General features: G+C 39.0%; 1 protein-coding gene across 1 annotated transcript in view; it reads left to right on the forward strand.

Moving 5' to 3' along the window:
- IL1RAP (interleukin 1 receptor accessory protein) overlaps positions 1-21,476 on the forward strand; it is a 302,078-nt gene extending 280,602 nt beyond the window's left edge. Inside the window, exon 11 of the mRNA XM_089680155.1 lies at positions 19,992-21,476. Within this exon, the coding sequence (XP_089536281.1) occupies positions 19,992-20,719 (728 nt within the window). The 3' untranslated portion in view covers positions 20,720-21,476. The remainder of the gene's footprint in view (positions 1-19,991) is intronic.
- Positions 21,477-21,859: the final 383 nt, after the last annotated feature.

Genomic DNA, 21,859 nt, shown 5'->3' on the forward strand with positions numbered 1-21,859 from the left:
TTAGAGGCAGCAATGACTCTCACAGCTATGAGACTACAAGATAGGCGTGCCTAGGTACAGGATTGTAGTGCTATATTACAGGAGGCATTCAAGGAAAAAGATAAACTATGTAAGATGCTGTTTAGGAATAGTTAATATAAGTAAATGTATAAGATATCAAATCCTAATTTTTTTTTTTTTTAGTGCAGGCCGCTTTAACAAAAAAAAACCTGCACTCATACACTGTATGTGTGTATTCTATTAAATATTAGAAATGGATTAAGGCTTTTTTTAAAAAATATAACAAGTCAGATCAGAACCATATGTATATACTATATATACTAAAATTAGATTAGTTCCTTATTGTTGATACTGTTATGTAATTGAAACTATTAGAATGTGCACTGAATTGTAATACAGTGCCCCTGGGGGAATTACATCAGATCCTTATTGGTATCCGCAGGCATTAAAAGTAATTCATGCATACAGTATACTTCTGCAGAAACTGACACAGTTTTTTATGACCATGTACATTTTAAAAAATAAATCTACTCAGACAAGTTTTGCTTTAGACCATTGGGTATTAAATGCCAAATGTTACATATCTCTAGTTTATTCCCGACATACAAAACTGTATAACCAGAGCTGATTATGCCTGCTCTTTTATCTATGATAAATGAACACATGGCTGCCTTAGATAATTACTGTTCATCACAACACAGAGGTCACCTATATGTTCACTTTGTTGGAAGCCCTTTTGAAGTTATATTGGACTTTCTGCACATATTTTGGTGCTGACATATTGTAGCTGTCAGCTAGTTGATGCCTTGAATTTTAAGCACTTGGTTTATGACTGAATAAGTGTTAGGAACCTGTGAATAAGAAGGAGGTAGGTAACTTTCATTACATGTCATAGTAGTGTTGTAACTTGTTAGCCATCCATCAGTGTGGAGAGTTCACATCTTGGTGCAGAGATGTCACTAGTATCATGTGTAGATTTTTTTCTGCAATGTGTATAAAAGTAATTGAAGCGTGCATCAAAACTGATGTCTCTGCAAGTGAAATCTGCGTGTCATTTTCAATCATATTTTCTGCATGTATGATGTAAGCAAGACCTAAGTGATATCCCTTACAACCAGCTGAAGTTTTATGTAGATCATAGGTGTTGACCTACGATCTACATAAAACTGCAGCTGGTTGTAAGGGATATTACTTAGGCCTTGTTCACACCATACATGCAGAAAATGTGCATGTATGGTGTGAACCTGTTGCTGAACAGGTCAGTTACAATTTACCTGTTGATCGCAGCAATGTGGTGGGTAGGTTTGCTAGTGACAGCATGACAGCAGTGTCACTAATCCTGTTAAACAGCATAGTGAGCTGTGTTTGGGAGGAGGAGAGAGATGAGAGGAGGTGTAGGCTTCACCCTGATTTTCCAGGAACGACGTTGTGAATGGTTAGAGTAAGGAAAAGGACGAAGTAACTGCTATAAATTAGATGGCAGGAAAGGAGATGTTTCAGGGCTGTGAGAGCCTGTGTGTATCAAGGGGGGAATAGGTTCACGTTGAGCTGATCACTGGTTAGACTACCTATTCTTCTACAATTTATTTTTGATAGACTTATTTTTGATGCAGCAACTGTCAGTTTTGTATAAACTGTATGTAGCATCAGCCACATACAGTATCTAGCACTGTGTTCAGCAGCAGTATGGGGGCATTCTGTCCCATTCCATAACAAAATCAAGTTGGGCTGAGAGCTGTGCAAGCACTCACAAGAAGCCTTGTATTTTTAGGAATAAATACAAGGCTTCCCCTGATTTGTAGAGGTGGAATTCATGATGTCATCCATCCACCTTGCCATCTCAGCCAAGTAGGAGAAGCCTTGTATTCATTGATAAAAATACAAGGCTTCCTATGAATGCCTGAGCAGTGCTCAGCCTGACTCTGTTTGGCACTCCGTACTGGTGCTAGAACACAGAGCTGTAAACATTATGAAGCTGATGCTACTAACAGTTTATACAGCACTGACTGCCACTGCTTTGATTAGTAAATAAAAGTGATTGAGCCAGCTTGGTCCAAACAAACTATTTAAAGTCATAGTATTCCTGGTGTTAGGCTTAAAAAAAAAAGTGTGCTGCACCGTGGTGATCCTTGAGTTCTTCCATATTCCTCATGTAGTTTTCTACTTCTCCATAGTTGCTTACTCCTGCTGTAGATTAAAGGTTTGAAACATGCTGGGTTTTTCATCAGACTTTATACAATAATGTTTCTGAAAATCACATACTACTGCTTTATAAAACTATCAATTATGAAATATTAGGATTCCCAGTAATTTCTGGTCATAAGGAAACTTGTATATCCAGATGCATCTTGGGAGATGTCATCGGGTTTCCATCCCTTATCAAACTCATTTATAAAGTATTATCTAAAAATAGATTAAACTATTTTAAAACTATTTTTATTCATGTTCTTGGGGGGGGTAATTTTTTTGTCAATTTTACATCTGTGTTTCTGAAGCTAGTGGAGTCAGTACTATACGTACATGTGTATTTTACTGCATATTTGCCTGAGCTGGGCTGATTAGATAGGATAAAGAAAAACAGTTATACAGTTAGCGTTTTGTCATAATATACCAGTTGGAGGATGGAACCTCGTTGACAAAAGCACCCAATAGTGTCAGAAATGTTGAATATTAGAGACTGATGAGGGTATAACACTTAAGAGGCGAGGATAGGAGATCTGGGCAGATGGAGAGGTTAGCATAAAAGCTCCTATATCGTAGGACATTGCTATTAGACATTTTTTAAAGATTTACAGGGTCACATTAAAATACTTTATACATTCAGCATACTGACCGGTTCAGTATAAGCATTTTCAAGTACACTGTTTTCTTTTATGGTGTTTCCCATCTCTTTTTATTTACCTACACATATCTTTCTGCAGCCCTTAGTAAATGCTAATTTTAAAGCTGTAATCTGGACATTCAGGCAACAGAAATAGTATAAAGCTTCCACTCCTACAAATTTTCTCCCTACTTTGCCCTATTATACATATATAATAATGTCTAGGCCTGGTAGTGTTAAAAAAAGTCTCCTATAGGAAGTGCCCCTAGCTGGGGCCAATGGAAGGGACTGGAAGAGACTCTTATTTTTTTTGTACACATATAGTGCACATGTATAGAGTAAGTGTGGGCAAGACTGTAAGAGACTGAATGAGTGGTGATGGGAGCAGAGAACTCCTCTATTGCCACTGAAAGATTGTTGAGGTGAGAAAAAAATAAGCTTCATTATACTGACATTGCTGTACAAGTACATAAATGGCAGATATATAACAGCTTGACAGTGCTGAGCAGGGTAGTACAACACTTGTGCTGCTGCTTCTTGCTCACTTTCTCATTTAGCCCATTCATGGCAAGTACAGTGTGGGCATGAGAAGTTAGTATCAAAATATCTGTCCTGCTCTGCTCAGTGTTATCAGGATTCAAGCAGCTATAGGAGCCTTACAACACTTAGTAGGGCAATACATCATAGTATTCCTGCCTCCTGCCCCTTGATCCCCTATTTGGAGCCTGACAGTGTTGAGCAAGGAAGTTAAGCAGTAGTCTTGCTGCTCACCTCCCTCTACCTCTCCTGCAGGAGAGCTGAAAGAGATGGAGGAAGGTGAGTAGTAGGCAGCACCACTGCACTGCTGCCTTGCTTGCTATTATTGTATAAGCAATTGCAAAACATCTACAGCTCAGAGCAAGGATCACCTTCTACTTCCTCTTTACACCCATCATTAGACTGCTGTTCCTGTAGCATAGGCAAAGCTTCTTCATGTAGGAATAGTACTGCCTATTTTGGAGGGGAAATGCAGAGGGGGTGAGCTACAGAGTGGTGGTCAGTCAACTGGTGTTCCACCATAATAGAAGAAGGTTGTATGATGGATGCATGGACAGGAAATAGCTGTCTTCTGAACGTCAGAAGACAATCTATTCAGTAGGTTTTAAGGCTCCATGAACCACTGAAGGATAAACAAAGAGCACATTTTAATAAAGTTATGCAGACATAATTCAGACATGTGCTCGGAGTTCAGCTGTAGTTCAATTTCTCAAATCACTGTTTATTAAAAGCTGTTAAGGTGAACCAGGCAAAGTAAAAATTATATATATAATGTTCTAAGGAACCTGTCTTCAGCTTTGAGATCAGTTTGTCTAGTTTGTTAGTTTAGTGCTGTGAGACAAATTGACCTTGTGCAGGGAAGTTAGCCGGTGATTGTGTACAAAGTGGTACCTTCCAATGAAATTGCTAACCTATTTTCTCAGCCTAGAAAGGTTAATGTGTGCTTTCTGCTGTTAGGCATATCAGTGGGGGCCATTGTGTAAATATATAATATATGTCCCCTAACAGTGTAATGGCTGATCCAATGTCTCAGTGAAATGAAACATAGCCAGTGACAACTGGCCATCTCCTAATTCTTTTTATATTGCTGAACTTGTTATCCATTTTGTTACAGCACTGGATTTCTTTTATGTTACCTTATATTTGTTTTTGCCTTTGTTACAAATTATATGAACAAAATAAAGAACTGCCTTTTCTATACACTATGATTTATGTTCATTAATATGTTTTTATGTTTTCCCCATTTATGGTTTGATTTTAAACATTTGTCATTTTTGTTTATATCTTATTTTCATGTTTTAGAGCTCTTAGTTTTCATGCTGTGCTAGTATTTCAATAAAATCAAACCATTATATGGTGGTCCTAATGTTAATTAAATTTTAATGAACTGGTTCTGACACTGAAAAACCCATAGCCATATCCCAATTCCTATACACACTTTCACATAGACCAACTCTTCTGCCAGCTTGGTATTCCAGCATAGACTAAGACTGAGCAAGAGACAGTATTGTTGACCAATCCTACCTATCAAATTTTAGAAAAGCTTCTTCATTCCAATGTACCTTAGTAGAATTAGGGAAACCTTTAAGAGAAGTAGGGCTCTTTTTTTTTTTTTTTCCCATTTATACTTACTCTCAGTCCCCCGCCGACCTAAGTGTGAGCACTCCACAGTCACATGATCGCTGAGTTCTCACGGCCGCTTTAAGCAGAGAGCGATACTCTGCCCCCTCTGCCGCCCAACGCTCCAATTAGCGGCAGACTCCTGGGTGGATCCCGATTTTAAAGTCCTTCCTCCAGCCTGGATCGGCTGAGTGACGTCAGCCATCAGCTGAAAACAGGTCACAGGAGTGCAGAACTAACTGCACTCCTGTGATTCAAATGAGAAGTACAGCCAAAAAAGATCTTTTGGTTGTACTTCTCCTTTAATTCTTTAATTTCACTGATTAGCAGATATGTTTTCCTGGCAGTGCGGTAGAGAACCAGCAGATACAACATACACTGGCTAAATCTCTTGTAAATGGTTTATTTATGGTGAGTGACTGGTATAGGTTCAGAGTTTATTATACTTCAGTACTTGCAGGTTTATGTACTGGAATAATTAGCCTTGTTAAAGGAAGCATTGTGCTTGATTCATGGCTATACTCATCTAAAATACAATGCACATTTTAAAGAAAATCCATACAATTAACATGAGAAATGTGAAGCAGAATAAAATCTGCCGTATTGGTGATATATATGTGCCCAGTGCTGGAAGATGGCTATGTGTTAAGGAAAATGGATCTTTAATTCAAATAAATTATTAATATTTCACTATTTATCCTTGAAGATGGTGTGTTACGATAAATATTCAGTCTTATTTGATGTCTTCTACAATGGCCATATATTATTTGAGTGAATATGCAATGAACAAATGTCTGGCAAGAGACCCTGTCCCAATCTACCCAATTAAAAAAAAATATTTGTCTCAAGTCTAATACATTAATCAACTGTATTTAATCTGTTGTGCTTGAAAGCGTCTTATTCAAGTTGATAGTAGGAAGGCTGCATACCACTGCTGGGCACTTCATCTTGATCCCACAGCTGCAGCCCAGCAGCCTCAGAGCTGTGTCATTTTGCATTATTCCAGCACATGTGCATTGCATCTCTGCCCAATGCACACCAGAACCTGGTGCATATAGTGGCAATCTCCACTGAGGAGTTCAGTATGTGTCCCCAATGCTTCCATAACTGAACAATGGCTGGGCAGCTGCTTATAACACAGCAACTGCAATCATCTGTCCATGCTCACTGATCCTTGGTACTCTGAGGTATCATAACACTATGCCAGTTTATAAATACCGTCATTATGCCAGGTCTTAGTTCTACTGCTGGCTCTGTCATTCTGCGCAGACTCCTACTGTCAATCAGAGCACTGTGACAGAGGACAGCACAAAACTGAGCAGGTAGAAGCATACTGCGGTGACATAGGAGAGAGGGGAGAAGGTTAAAAAAGGCTGGAAAAAGACAGCAATAAATTAGGCCAGTAAAGAAGTGTTGGATCCTTAGGAAATGCTGATTTGCTATAGAATCAAACAAACACCATAATCTGTTTTGAAGAACTTTTGCTAAAGATGTGCTTAGGCAAACACAACATGCACAATTTCTGCAAGTGTTTAAAAGGAAATTTTATATCTGGTGACATCTTTAAATCATTTTTTTTTTATTTTGATTTGCTACATTTTACTAATTTTCACTGCCAAACACTATAGTAGCTGTAAGCATTATATCCTGTTCCCTCACACGCTAATGGATTGACTATTTATTGGTTACTTGTCTATAGGAGACAGCAATTAACTAATGATATGTTCAGGTATACTTCCGCAGTGCTTATGTAGCACTATTCTGAAGCGGGCAGACCATTTTTAAAGGAATATGACTCTTTAGCTAACCAAAGTCTACATTACAAATATTTCAGTCCCTCTTAGGCAGACCACACATGATTCATTTTCTTTCCTTCAATCAGCAGATTGAAGGAAAGAAGGGTGGATGAGGGGGATCCCTCTTGCTGAGCTATTGTAGTCTGACAGTGTGGAGGCTCCCCACCACCGTCAGAATACAATCAACAGAGATATCGAGAGTTTGACTTTTGTACAACCAGACTGCCCATAGATTAATCATAATTCATCTGATCCCTGCTGAACCAGCCAAAATTCCATCCATCTATGGCCAGCTTTATATAATAAGTCTTAGGCACATTCATCTCAAGGTGAAGTTATTGTGTCCTTAGGTTGATTAGAATGATGGACACCAGTCATTTTGCTGTAGGTTTATGGTGTGTGTGCATTGATGATTAGGGAAAGAGAGGGAAGGTAGCACAGGATACCTGCATGCTTCTTCTCAAAGCAGTCTCTGCTTTTCCTGCCTGTTTTTCTAGCTTCTGGGTCCCATCATCATTGGTCTAATTCGACTAGACACTAAATATTTAAGCTGGCTCATTTACATCTGAGTTTCTAGTGGTATCTCAGTCTTTTCGTTTAACATAGGAACCTCTCTATTACGTTCCAGTCTTTCTTTCCTTCTCAGAAGTCTCTCACCTCCTCTTTGTGGGAAACTTCCACAGTCTGCTTCCTCTAGGCACATGTAGCACACCACAGCAGCCAGTATCTTTAGGGAGGTTTCTCAGAAGGGTTGATCCCAGCAGCACGTTCTGAGGCCTAGAGTAAGACTTGTGTTGCAGCAACATCATCTCGGGGTGAAACCCTGGAGGGGAAGACCATGTGCCAAGAAGTTTCTCAGATATTTAAAATCTCTTGCATCATGAACTGTAGTTCCTCAAGCCTACTGTTTGGCTTGTAAATGTTCTCAACACTGAATGTTAACTCGCACTCTGCTGGAGCTAGCTCAATACAGAAGATGACTTTATGCTTAGATAACACCAGCCAGCACACACCAAAGCTGACAAATCTCACTAGCAGATCACAAAGGTACAAAAAAGAATTTGGAAATTACTACATCCCCACTCTTGAACTAAACTGTACACAAAAGAGCTACCATGAAATAAACTATTTGATTTGACATGGGGAGCTATATAAACAAATAGACACTGATGAGAAAATCACACAGCTTTACTGAAAATGAGAAGTGTAACAAGAAAACAAAAGTCTCAATTATGTTCAATGCTTGCTATTTCTATTCTAGAATTGCAACGTTTGCTTACATTTAAAATGATTGTAAATGTTCAAGCTTTTCTTTTCTTTTTTCAACATAACAAACATGTTATACTTACCTGCTCTGTGCAGTGGTTTTACCTCAATCCTCCTCTTCTGGGGTCCACCACTGGTGTTGTCCGCTTCCCCCCCCCCAAGACTCTTCCTATGAGGCACTCGTGCAGGCTTGCTCCCAAGCCAGCTCTGTGTGACTATACACACTCTGTGTACAACTCAGCCCTGCTCCTCCTCACTAGCTGTGATTGACAGTACCCAGGAGCCAATGACTCCTGCTATTGTCTCTGAGCTAGTGACGAGGGAGAGAGCCTCTGCTCTCATTCACATCGCTGGATCAAGATTGATAGAAATTGCAGGTCTTCTTTGACAGTCTTGTCCTTGTCACTTGGTCATATTTTGAACCATTGAGTCCACAAAACACAGAGTAATTAGTAACATATATTTAGCTCTAAAATGCAGTATGTGTATTTTTCTTGTGTCACTTCTTTTTCATAAAACAGTTTGGATCACCCAGAATGCTCTATAAAAATAAGCAGCAAGTGTTTTTATGTAAGTCTAATCATAAAGAATCAATTTCAATTTCTGGTTAAGACAAATGTCAGGAGAATAGGTTGTCTTGTGTTCAGCTGAATCTGCCACTCTGAATTTGAATCATGATGGAAAATTAGAATACAATGAAGCAGAATTAACTCTGGAAAACTCAGAGCAAACCAGTCCCATTTGGCATACAATATTGAATATGCATATTCACATCAATATTCAGTGAAAGAGAAACAATTAGGGAGAGAGAGGCAATGAACAAGATTAATGATGTCCCTGACTCCCATTTTAGTGGTGCTACACTGTAAAATTATATATTCCATAACAGTCCTCTATACCTTTAAACTCAATTAACTTCCTTATGTTCACCCAAAGGAAATCCTCTATCCATTCTTTATAGATCATTAGCCATAGTAAAGTTTACAAGCATCTGTACAACACGTCATCATGTCAGTTTGAAAGTAGTGTATCATGCAAAGCAATTTCCTTGTGCCTGACACCCAAGGAACTGTCACTGATAAAAGTGCTTAATATGTGCAAAGGGATTTTGCAATGAATGTGAAGATGTCCCAGGAATATTCATGAGAAGCAATATCCTATTCAGCCAAATTAAAAAAATCTAACATTATTGTGTGATGAGAATGTATTCTGAATTATTTTTCAGTTGCTGCTCTACTTTGTTTTGTCTGCTTTCTACTGGATAGTCTGTCTTGCATATGTAAATGTATTTCATTAATGTAATTTGTTTCAAGTGCTTTTTTGCCACTGTATGTTTGGAGCTTTATTCTATAACCAACCACTTTCTTTAGCAGTATGTTGTTTTCTGGCCCTGAGAACCCGGAGTAGGTAGTTCTTTGCACAGGACTGCTAGGTCCAAAAGCAACTGAGGAAAAAGTCTGTCACTTCACTCAGATACTCCTGCAGTGTACTGGAACACATTCTCATGGCATTTTGGATACTTGGCAGTGGTGCAGTGCCAATACCTTCAGGAACTGGCCAGAAGCCTGGGTTTAAGGTGTTTGTCAAATTGTAACGTTTATGTCAGAACAGAACTGCTTCCAGCTGTCCGGCTTGGTAAACCTTACATTCTCTGCATTCCTTTCTGCTTTAATCTAAAGGTCACTTTGGAGGCCATGAACTTCTAACAGAAGGCTCCCCTAGACTCTACTTATTTAATAAATAGCTGTGATAATCATGTGACAAGCCACTGATCACTGCCATTCACTAAATATTTTACCTCCACCACCCAACAGTTTCCCTGCCTGTGACTGATTCTCCCCACATGTCCCAACAAACTGAACCTCTTTCTTCGTCCCCTTCCTCAATCTTTGTGCCCCACCTTTTATGGCCTCTTTTTCTTCTCCCTCACCTCCTGTCAGTATGTTGTGGCCACGTAAGGATCAGGTGTTCAGGATGATGAGCAAGAGATTGGTAAAATGTCTCATGTGTACAGACCCCTGAATGAACACAGGAATGCTCAGTAGTGAGCACTCCAGTGTTCGTTCATAACTAAAGAGATAGTAAACATGAATGAGAATGAGCTTGAGGACTGCATCCTCGGTCTTTTTCTGTAAGTAAAAAGTGAGCATCAGGGGGTCTGTTTAGACTCCATGTGCCCAAAACCTCCTGGTGACAGTAATGTGAAAAATAAAGAAAACTCACCCCCACACTTACACACAATACACACTATGCCCATGTAGGGCAAAGCAACAGGTTCCCTTTACTGCCCCCACCTTCCTTTACCTCCCTCTCTGCTCTATTTGGCCACAAGTAGAAATACCTGTTTTTTTCTAGGTATGAGGAAACAAAAAATTAAACCCTCAATCCTCCAACGATGCAGTGCCGGATGCTGAGTCATCGAACACCAGGCATTGATGCTGTAAAATGGGGGCAAAGAGGGAATCCTTCGCTCCCTGTAAGCTGTGAGCTCTCAGATTATGCTTATACAAGACCTCTTCTCTTGGCTCCCACAGGCAGATGGGGTAAGGAAGTGGAAGTAAGTGTAAGCATTGTAGGGGGCGTTTTAGTAATCCTGTTGTTTTGCCCTTTATAAGCAAAAAATAGATGCACTTTTACACTTAGCTTGACCCTAACACTTAACCCTTAACCTCATTCTTAGTTAACATTTAAGGTTAACTCTATAACTGAATTGAACATTTAACCACCTAAATTCTAGTCCTTGTGCCTAGATATACCTGCTCTCGGACTTCAGCACCAAGATTATCTGACTGAATGTCATATACATCAAAACAGTGTTACAAAAGTCAAAGCATATGTGATTTTCATTCATGCTTTTATTGTTGTCATGTGGGGGAACTTTAACTTTAAACTCTAGATGCCAGTGGTACGGATACATGCGGCCTCTCGGTGGGTGGACCTTAACGCACAGAGGCTGCACATATATGTACAAGAATGTAATCAAAGCTGTGCCGAGATTGCACACCCTGCGTGCTCCCATTACAGTTACCGGCAGCTAATGGAAAACTACTGATTTCTACTTGCGATCGGGAGCTTTTCGATCATGTGACCGCTGTGACAACCAATCATGGCAGTCACATGATCAGAAACCCAGCCCCGCCTCCTGGCATCAAAAACCTCTTTAAGGGTTTCTAAAAGGGGCATCGGCATTATGGGATTAATTTTAAAATCTTTAGAATTTCCTTAAAGGTTAGTTTAATGGTTCGTACACATGGGAGCTGAAAATACATGTGGTCCCAAGCGGCCTCTAACTTCCCATGATTTATTGCACTGCCCATGATAAGTGACCATAGCTTAGTGTTGTAGAAACGTAAAAGATTTTCACAGAGAGCGAAATGGGTCAGAGATCCCTCAAGACTGAGACATTACACAAAAGGGGTTGAAGTGTTAAGCATCCATACATACAAGCCCTTAGGCTAACTACAGTATAGTGCCTGTTATGCACACATATTGCTATTCTTGTTATTTTCAAGCAATGTTTGTAAGGGGCCCTTTATGGGAAAAGATCTGTCTCCATGTAGGTTACATAGCAGCTCACAGCTCTCCTATCTATTGTTAGGTGATTTGGTTCCAATTAGGAGGAAGAGGTTTGTAGACAGGAGTTATATTTAGAGATAATTACATATTACAGCAGAATTAAAGGTAACACTTTTTTTCAGAAGAGGCATTCAAGGTCTCTTCTGCAAAAACAAACACCTGCTCAGTCTTCTATTAACCACTTGAGCGCCTGAGGATTTACCCCCCTTAATGACCAGGCCTCTTTTTGCTACTCGGCGCTGTATTAATTCAACTGATTGTGCGGTCATGCAATGCTGCACCTAAACGAAATTTACGTCCTTTTTTTCACACAAATAGAGCTTTCTTTTGGTGGTATTTGATCACCTGTGCGCTTTTTATTTTTCACGCTATAAACAAAAAAAGACCAAATATTTTGAAGAAAAACAATATTTTTTACTTTCAGCTATAAAAAATATATAGTAAACTCAAAGTTAGTTATAAATTTAGGCCAAAATGTATTCTGCTACATGTTTTTGGTAAAAAAAATCCCAATAAGTGTATATTGATTGCTTTGTGTGAAAGTTATAGCGTCTACAAACTATGGTATAGATACTGCAATTTACGCCATTTTTTTTGCTATAAAGCGCTGCACTAGTTTAACTGACAATTGCACGGTCATGCAATACGGTACATAAATTAAATTTGTCCTTTTTTAACAAATAGAGCATTCTTTTGGTGGTATTTGATCACCTGTGCACTTTTTATTTTTGGCGCTATAACCAGAAAAAGTTTTGAAGAAAAAAAGTGTTTTTGAAAAAAAACAATATTTTCTCGTTTTGGTCATAAAAAATATCTGAAAAAAAAAATTAAATTTCGTCATAAATTTAGGCCAAAATGTATTCTGCTACATGTTTTTGGTTAAAAAAAATCCCAATAAGTGTATATTGATTGCTTTTTGTGAAAGGTATAGCGTCTACAAACTATGGTATAGATAATGGAATTTACATAGATTTTACTTTCTGACTTCTGACTGATATTTCTTGAGGTGCTAAAAAACCAGGATAGTATAAACACCCTCAAATGACCCCTTTTCGGAAATTAGACACCCTAGCTATCTGCTGAGAGGCATATTGAGTCCATGGAAGATTTATTTTTTTTCCACAAGTTTCTGAAAAATGACACACTTTTTTTTTTTTTTTTTACACAAAGTTGTCATTTAAATGATTTATCTCTCGCACAAGCCATGGGTATATGTGGAATTACACCCCAAAATACATTCTGCTACTTTTACTGAGTATGGGAATACCACATGTGTGAGACTTTTTGGGAGCCTAGCCACATACAGGAGTCTGAAATCCAATGACCACTTTGAAAGCCTGAAGGTGCGTAACTTCCTCATTACACTTCCTCACTACCTATCGCAGTTTCAAAGGCCCTGACATGCCAGGATAGCTCCAAACCCCCCCAAATGTCCCCTTTCTGGAAAGTAGACACCCCAAGGAATTTAAAAAGAGGCATTGTGAGTATTTTGCAGATCTCATTTTTTCTCACAAGGTTTTGAAATATAAAAAATGTTTTTGTTTTTTTTCATATTCCAAAAACAAATGAGATCTCCAAAATACTTACTGTGCTTTTTATCAAATTCCTTGGGGCGTCTACTTTCCAAAAAGGGGTAATTTGGGGGGGTTAGGTGCTATCCTGGCATTTCAGGGCCTCCGAAACTGTGATAGGTAGTCTGGAAGTGTAATGAGGAAATAAAGCCCTTTAAAAGCCTGAAGGTGCTTATTGGATTTTGGGGTCCTGTACTTGGCTAGACTGCCAAAAAGTCTCTCATGTGGTACCCCCATACTCAGGAGAAGTAGCAAAATGTATTTTGGGGAGTAATTCCACATATACCCATGGCATGTGTGAGCAGTAAATTATTTAAGTGACAATTTTGTGTAAAAAAAAACTATTTATTTTTGTCATTTTCCAAAAACTTGTGGTAAAAAAATAAATTCTTCTATTGATTCAACATTCCTCTCAGCAAATAGTTTGTGGTGACTACTTTCCAAAAAGGGGTAGTTTTGGGGAGTGGGGGAGTTTTATGCCCAGCATTAGAAGTTTATGCCACACATCATTCACTCTTCTAACCACATGAAGACCAAGCCTTTTTGTTCACATGAAAAAAATCAGTATTTTTTGCTAGGAAATTAATTTAAACCCCCAAACATTATATATTTTTTTAAAGCAGACACCCTAGTGAATAAAATGGTGGGTACTACAATTTTTTTTGGCACATAGTACTCGCGCAGCGATTTTTCAAAAGCAATTTAAAAAAAAAAGACACTTTTTTTACTTTTTTATATATTGGCCAATTGTTTGGTAAAATATAAAAGATAATGGTATGCCGAGTAAATAGATACTAAACATGACATGCTTTAAAACTGCGCATGCCCCGTGCAATGGCGACAAACTGCAAACATTTTTAATATCCATAGGCAGCGCTTTAAAAGCTACCATTTTAGATTTACAGAGGAGGTCTAGTGTTAGAATTACTGCCCCTGATCTGACGTTCACGGCAATACCTCACATGCATGGTGCAACCGCTGTGTACATACCGGCACAGGGTCAAGGCTTGTGCACACAGGTGTGCGCGCATGGGTGGGGCAATTTTTTTTTTTACATTGTACCTTTCATATTTTTTTTTTAATCACTTTTAATGCTATAACAGGGAATTCAAATAACCCCTATAACTTCAATGGGCATTGTCATATTCTTTTTTTGAGAAATCTGGGGTCTATCAGACTCTAGATATCTCCTCTACCCTTACATTATCTAATCAAACCAAAATCGGTGTGATCAGATGCTTTCCCAATTTACAGATGGCGCTGTTTATATCCTGCAAAACTGAAGTGATGAAATGCTTGTAGCTTCCGAATTCTTAGACTATAGAGATGATTGGCACCATTCTGGTCTCCAATCAGCTCTATAGTCAGCTGGCAGAAACACTGGCTGCATTCTCAGGTTCCCCTGATAGCACGGGACTGCCCGAGAAGGCCATGGAAGGCAGTGGGGGAGGGGGGACATCATCTCCCACTGCTTGTAAAAGCAATCTTGCAGCTAATTAGCCACTAGGATTGCTTTTACATGAAAGCCTATCACCGGCCGAAAAAAACGATACCAGGATGATGCCTGCAGCTGTAGGCATCATCCTGGTATAACCATTCAAATCCAGTGATGTACCAGTACATTGCTGGTCCTTGTTGGTTATATATGCTATGCTCTTTTTTTTTTTTTTTTTTTTTTTTTTTTGTATGCAGCCTGTGGAATGAATGAAAAAATGAGAAGAAATCTCTGCCAGAAAAAGTGTGTGGTATGCCCACCATTAGAATATACCACCCTGCATCCACCCACTTCTAATGGTGGGCACACATTAGGTCACACAGTACCACATGCGCCAGTTCCAAGATTGTACAAATGTGTAAATAGTAGCAAAAAATTGTCCACGTATAAGTGGTACCCCATATGGAAAAAGGATGACACCAAGTCCCAAACTATCTTGCCACTGCTCCCCATGTAGTCTGGGCATCCGGGCTGGCTCCACGTGACTATCTTTTCCCTCGTAAATCTGAAACTTATAAGTATAGCCTGTTGTCCTCTCACAGATCTTCTACATCTTGACCCCATATCTGGCATGATTGCAGGGGAGAAATTGTTTGAATGCAAGGCAGCCAGAAAAATTAATGAGGGACACATCAATGCAGATGTTTTGCTGGGGAGTGTAGACATCTGCAAATTTTAGGTTAAGGTGATTTACAAGGGGCTGAATTTTGTGGAGCTGGTCAAATTCAGGGTTACCCCGAGGATGACAGAGTGTATTGTCGCTGAAATGCATAAAACACATTATACTCTCATATCTATGCCTGGCCATAGCAGCAGAGAACACGGTATATGATGAATCGGACCAATACAACCGCAATTCATTTCTTTTAGTAATGCCCATGTTGAGGGTTAGGCCCCAAAAAAATGTAAATTTGAAAACCGTAATGAGTTTCCATGCAAATGGTCTGGCAAGGTTTGAATTTGGGTTGGCGGCAATAAATTGTTGTGCATATAAACTGCTTTGATCCACAATCAACGCATACAGATATTCCGTGAAAAACAGCTTAAAAAATCAAGGAGGTATGTGAAAGACCAGGATGTACTAGACCGCTGGTACTCGCCAGTTCACCAAAAGGTAGAGCAGCACTAGTAATGGCACTCTGCTGCATATGAGAGTCATCAAAATTTACCGGCAAGTGCTAACAGAGATCTGGTCTGATCCTGCAAACACTGGTTTTGTGTGCAATGTATCAAGTGACAGTGACCTACTGACACTGCACTTGCTGGGGGAGAAGGGGGGGGTAAGCGTAGAGGCTAAACGCAGGTGTTGGCAGGTGCCGGGGCTGATCCCGTTAACACTGCGTTTTTGGGGACGCTATACTAATGTGAACGCTGGTATAGTGCTGACCTGATCAAAGATATTGACCCGTTCAGACACTATACTAGCAATGGAGGTTTATTGTACATGAGCGTGCTCCTGGCAATCAAGGGGTTAAATGTGATGACTGGTGTACTGATGGGCAATCTGACACTATCTAGGAGGGGTGTGAAAACCACTGGAGCGTGAATCATGTATATATATGTGTATATATATATATATATATATATATATATATATATATATATATGTGTGTGTGATTTTTTTCGTACCCATGCCGCCCTGTAGCAGTATTTCTGCTGTAGGGAGGTCAGGAAGCGGTTTGTGTTACGGCGATGCGTTAATTTAACTGACAATTGCGCGGTCATGCAACACTGCACTCAAATTAAATTTACATCCTTTTTTTCCCACAAATTGAGCTTTCTTTCGGTGGTATTTGATCGCCTGTGCGTTTTTAATTTTTTTGCGCTATAAAAAAAAAGACTGACAATTTTGAGAAAAAAAAACAATATTTTGGACTTTTTGCTATAAAACATGTCCAGTAAAAAAAATTAAAAAATCTAATTTTGTCTCAAATTTCATCCAAAATGCATTCTGCGGCATGTCTTTGCTAAAAAAAATCCCAATACGTGTAAATTAATTGGTTTGCATAAAAGTTATAGTGTTTACAAATGGCGGGAAAGATGTTGGGATTTTTAATTTTTTTTATACTAATAATGGCGGCGATCAGCGACATATGGTGGCGATCAGCGACTTATGGCCGGACTGTGGCGGACATTTTGACACTGGGGGGGAACTGAGTTGGGGTCACTGACATCCCCAGTGACACCAATACAGTGATCAGTGAAAAAAACCCACTGACACTGTACTAATGGCACTGGGGAGGAAGGAGTTTACATTTTTTTTTTCCCACTGAAAGGGTTAACTGTGTTAGGGGAGTGTTTTACTAGGGGGCGGGGATGTGTGCTGGATGGGGACAGGCTGATCGGGAGAGATAAACTCTTCTCTCCCTCTTCAGCTTGTCAGGAGCTGACAGGCAACTGAGAGATAGCAGGGCTGTGTGTAAACAATGCAGCCCTGCTCTCTGTCAGTGATTGCCGCTAATCGTGGGGAAGCGGCCGGTAATGACCCGGCGGCTGAGACCCGCTGCTGACAGCCGCGGGACAGGTAGGGCGGGTGCGCGCCCCCTACCTGTTTTTCAAAACTACGTTTTAAAACGTGGTTTTGCGCAGCCGTGCCACCCTGCAAACGTTTTCATGCAGTGGCTGGGGCTCAAGCGGTTAAATGCACACTGAGCTACACATGCACAGCTCATTATACATTCCCGGCACACTCTGGCTGTGTAGGAATGACAGACTCCAGTGCGTATGCCCAGGATGCATTCATTCTGTCACCAGGCAATCAAGAGGTTGAAAACCTAGCACCTAGAAATAGCCATGAAGAAGATGACAGCGACCAGCGAGGGATTTAATTGCCGCATCATTGTAATGAGGAGGTAAGTATTTCAGTTTACTTCAACGTTATGCCATGCCATGAACTATAAATGTCACAGGTGTATGTGTTCTTAACCAAACTGTCAAGTCATAAAAATGCTGGTGTCATAACTAGTCACATGTAGCACAATGGCAACTGCGGATCAAACAAGAGGCTAAGATGCCAGCTTCCTTGGCTCTAATAGGAGAGTAGGAGGGATTAGTTCCACTTTACCAGCTGTGAGGGGACAGTTGGTGAGGGGTGAGGGAGAGAGTGAAGGAGCAGACATCTTTTCCTCCAGACGGAAGGAGAACTTTTTGTTAGTAATGCATCAGAATAATGGCTTTCATTCATTCTCCCAATGACATTTTTCAGTGTAGGTTTGGATTTGATGGGAATAAAGACTGTCCTTATACTAGATTTTAGTGTTATGTAGACTTTTTTAGGTTTACTCGTCCTAAAGCTTCTTGATAGTTTATTTTGTTACCTGTGTTGGAGCCAACTGGGTTTGGCCAAGACAACAGCTAGTCATCCCACTTATGTTATAAAAAATTATGCCAAAGGAAAAGACTTTATAGAAGAACTCGTGGAAGTGATATTTGCATTTTACATTGTCACCTTATCAGAAACTAAACTTCTGACTGTGACTTTACACTTGCTGTTTGATGGGTCTATATGCACCTACTTTGATTTTGCCATTAAATAATAAAACATCTGGCCCTACTTCAGAATGTCATAGCAGGGTAAGTTTTGAGTCCTGTATAAAAAATAAATATCAGCTACTACCAGCCAAAACCAGCTTTCGTATTGTGCTGGTGCATTAAAGAAATCTACCCAACAACAAATGAAACCATTAATACCCTTTATTCTGTTACTTTCCCTTTGATTTTTGATTATCTTCTTTTTTTGGAACAGTACTTACTTTAAATGTATAGGGCTTACCCACATAATTATAGCTGAATATTCTTTGTAGTCTTCAGACTTGTTCCTTTCTACCTATGCACTGCTCTCTGTGCGCTACCTAGGTGCGACCCTCTGCTTTGGCTAAATACTACAGTACCTTGAAAAAGTATTCATACCCCTTAAAATTTGTAACATTTTCTCATGTTACAACCAAAAGCATAAATGTATTTTATTGGGATTGTATGTGATAGACCAACACAAAGTGGCAAATGTGAAGTGGAAGGAAAATGATAAATGGTTTTCAAGATTTTTTACAAATATCTGAAAAATGTGGTGTGCATTTGTATTCATATTCATCATATTCATCATTTGTAATAATAATACATTGTATTTTGATATTTGTAAGGGTATAAATATAATTACATTTTTTTTTAAACTGGAGTACTTTTATAACATTTTTTCTTTTCTTTAAAGTGAACATAACTTCGCTTTAAAGGGTAACTCCACTTTCATGGGGGAAATTGGCAAATAAAAAAAATAATGTATACAATTGCTACACAAGTCATATTGTAATTGGATGTTAAAAATTACCTTACCTTTTCAATTTGCAGCACTGTAATTTTCTGTAAAATGCATTGCAGTATGGCTACTTGGAAGAATTTTGTATACAGATGGTGCGCAGAACACTCCCCAGAAACTTAATTTCCTGCTTGTGTGATTAGCTACTGATTTTCCCAGAAGTCTGCCATAAGATAAAAGTCAGATTTTAAGCATCCCCTACAACAAAAATGTCATTTTTGGTGAGATACTCCCAAAGGGAATTCATGTCCAAGGGATGCAGACTCATTAGAGCCCTGCAGGTGGAGTAGCTGATTGATAATTATAAAACCACTCTCATACTCCTTCACTTTGTACTTGGACACCGACATACAAATAGCTGTTTCTTCAGAATAACAAAAGGTAGGAATCTGTAACAAAGTTTGGTAAACTCCCTACAATGTACATTAGTCACCCAGAGGGGAATGCTTTTTTTCCTCAGCAAAAGTGGAGTTACTCTTTAAACAAACCCTTATTGGCCTGTATAGATGCAGACAGTTCAGAGGAATCAATCCTCAAAGTTCCCAGCAGAATTTGAGAGCACCTGCTCTGTGTGTACATTAAAGATTGGAAGGTTGTCAAGTCACTGCTGGGGAAGGGGCTGTGGCAGGATGAGTTGAGATATTAAAGTAACAACTTGAACCACTTGCTTGTGCAGTTAAGATTGAGGATACATTACCCCACATTGCCTACAGTTACAGGGATCAGCTAGGGCTTGTTTCATCATTTTATTACTTTTTGAGATTATGTAAAAACTTGAATGTCTGTAACTCAACCAAAGGTTTATATTAAGTCCTTGTATACAGCCTATAAAGTCATAACTACTGCTTATGTTTTCTTTCCATTCATATTTCCTGTTTTCTAATCTAATAATTATTTCCTGCATAAGAATGCTATAGTGTTGTCTAACTTTCTTTTTTCCGTCTGATTCCTCTGCCATTTCACTTTTCCCTGCCATGCTTTCCCCTATATTCCATAGATACAGTAGAGGCTGTGTTTGAATTTATTCAGAGAAGTCGAAGAATGATTGTTGTCTTGAGCCCTGACTATTTAACAGATAAGAGTATTAGCATGTTGGAGTTCAAACTGGGCATTGTGTGCCAAAATGCCCTCTGCACTAATCTCATCATTGTGGAATATAAGCCACTCCATGGCACACATACCACCATTTCAAAACTCAAGGAGAGTATACCCTTTGTTCGCTGGGAAGGTGAAAGTTCCAGACGCAGCAGCTCAAGATTCTGGAAGGCCTTAAGATTGGTATTACCTTTACGCAGTTTAAATACAAGGTCAAGCTGGAACGAAAGCTGTTCTTCTCAATCAGACATCAGTCTTGACCAGATTCAGAAGAAGAAGAGACGTTTAAAAGGAACCTCCCCTTTACAGTCTTCTAAAGCCAGTAACAAAGAAAACAAGGCATCTTTGGGCACAGTTAAAGTGAAAAATGGGCCCAAAGCTGGAAAGGCCTGTCAGTGTTGTGTGACATATTGCGAGAGTGACAATAAACTTAGAAGCAAATGTAAGGCAGGTGCAAAACCCAAATGGGAAACACACTTATGCAAACCTTTGACATATGGAAATAAAACACATTGGGTTCCAAATGGAACAGTCAGCCAGCAGGCACCAGCACCAGCCCCTGTAGCATCGTTCAGTCTACAGCAGTATACGGATTTATCCAACAATAACAGTGACTTTTATGTCCTTTAATATTGAATGCAAGGAACAGCCAAATTAGTTGATCAAAAGCATAAATACAGAACTGTGTAAGGTCTAAAGAAGTCTGAACAGTGCATCTGAATCCCTAAGAGGTTCATCCTGTAGTCCTCTCTATCACAGAACTGGAACATAAGTGAGCTAAGAAGCGGAATGTATCACCAATTCTCCGCTTGATTAAAAAAAATAACATTTTTGAACTATAAAGTTAAACTCAAATATTGGATTTTAGGTAATACAACTTTTTGATGAGTTCTTGTGAGTTTATATTTGGATAATATAATGAATTCAATTTGGATATCATTATCTGGAATTTAATTTATTGTTTTTAAGCCAAACAATACATTTTTTTGTGTGTGAACTGTGGACATGTTTTTTTTTCCCTGCTGTCGCCAAGTATTGGTTCACTTAATCTCTTCTGCCATCGAGTCACTGAAGGGACTTCTGTCTTCCTCCACAAAAACCTGATCTAATGTAAGATATAATAACATGATGAATAAATCTTTGCACACTTGCCAACCCCTTAACAGGCATTTGTAAAGAAAATAAATCTAGTACAGTGGCATCTTATCAACATAGATATAACAAATCTGTCAACAAAATGAGTAATTGTAACGGGCACTTTGGCTGACTGATTGCTTTGTGTGTACTATTTCATGATTACACATTTTTGCTAATACAGAATTTTCTGTCCATGGCAAGTTGAAAGAGTCTGGATTTTCAATTTGATTAAAAAGTTTGTTATAATGCATTGAATATTAAGTATGAGATATTGATTTAAGTTGAACATTTTATATTTCACTGCCTAGGCATATGAGAATGAAGACAAGTGGTACCTTTGGGTAAAGGTAGAGCTTGTACACAAATGGGATTATTTAACTATGCAGAACAACGAGCAGTGGTGTGCCCTAATACATGAAATTAGATTCTTTAGTCTATAAACCAGAAATTTAATTCTTTATTCGGTAACCAGTTTCTTTTTATTTTTTGTTCTTTCCATGTTGAATACCCATCAAGGAATTATTTATGGCTGTATTTTTTTCTATTTTATATAAAGCGGTAGCTGCTGGAGATATCTGATGTTGCAGTGCAAACATAACTGTTATAAATAAATGGTTGGTTTTGTAACCCAAA

Source organism: Staurois parvus, unplaced genomic scaffold (genome assembly GCF_062004578.1).
Source record: "Staurois parvus isolate SC_StPar_1 unplaced genomic scaffold, SC_StPar_1.0 ptg000235l, whole genome shotgun sequence".
Classification (NCBI taxonomy): domain Eukaryota; kingdom Metazoa; phylum Chordata; class Amphibia; order Anura; family Ranidae; genus Staurois; species Staurois parvus.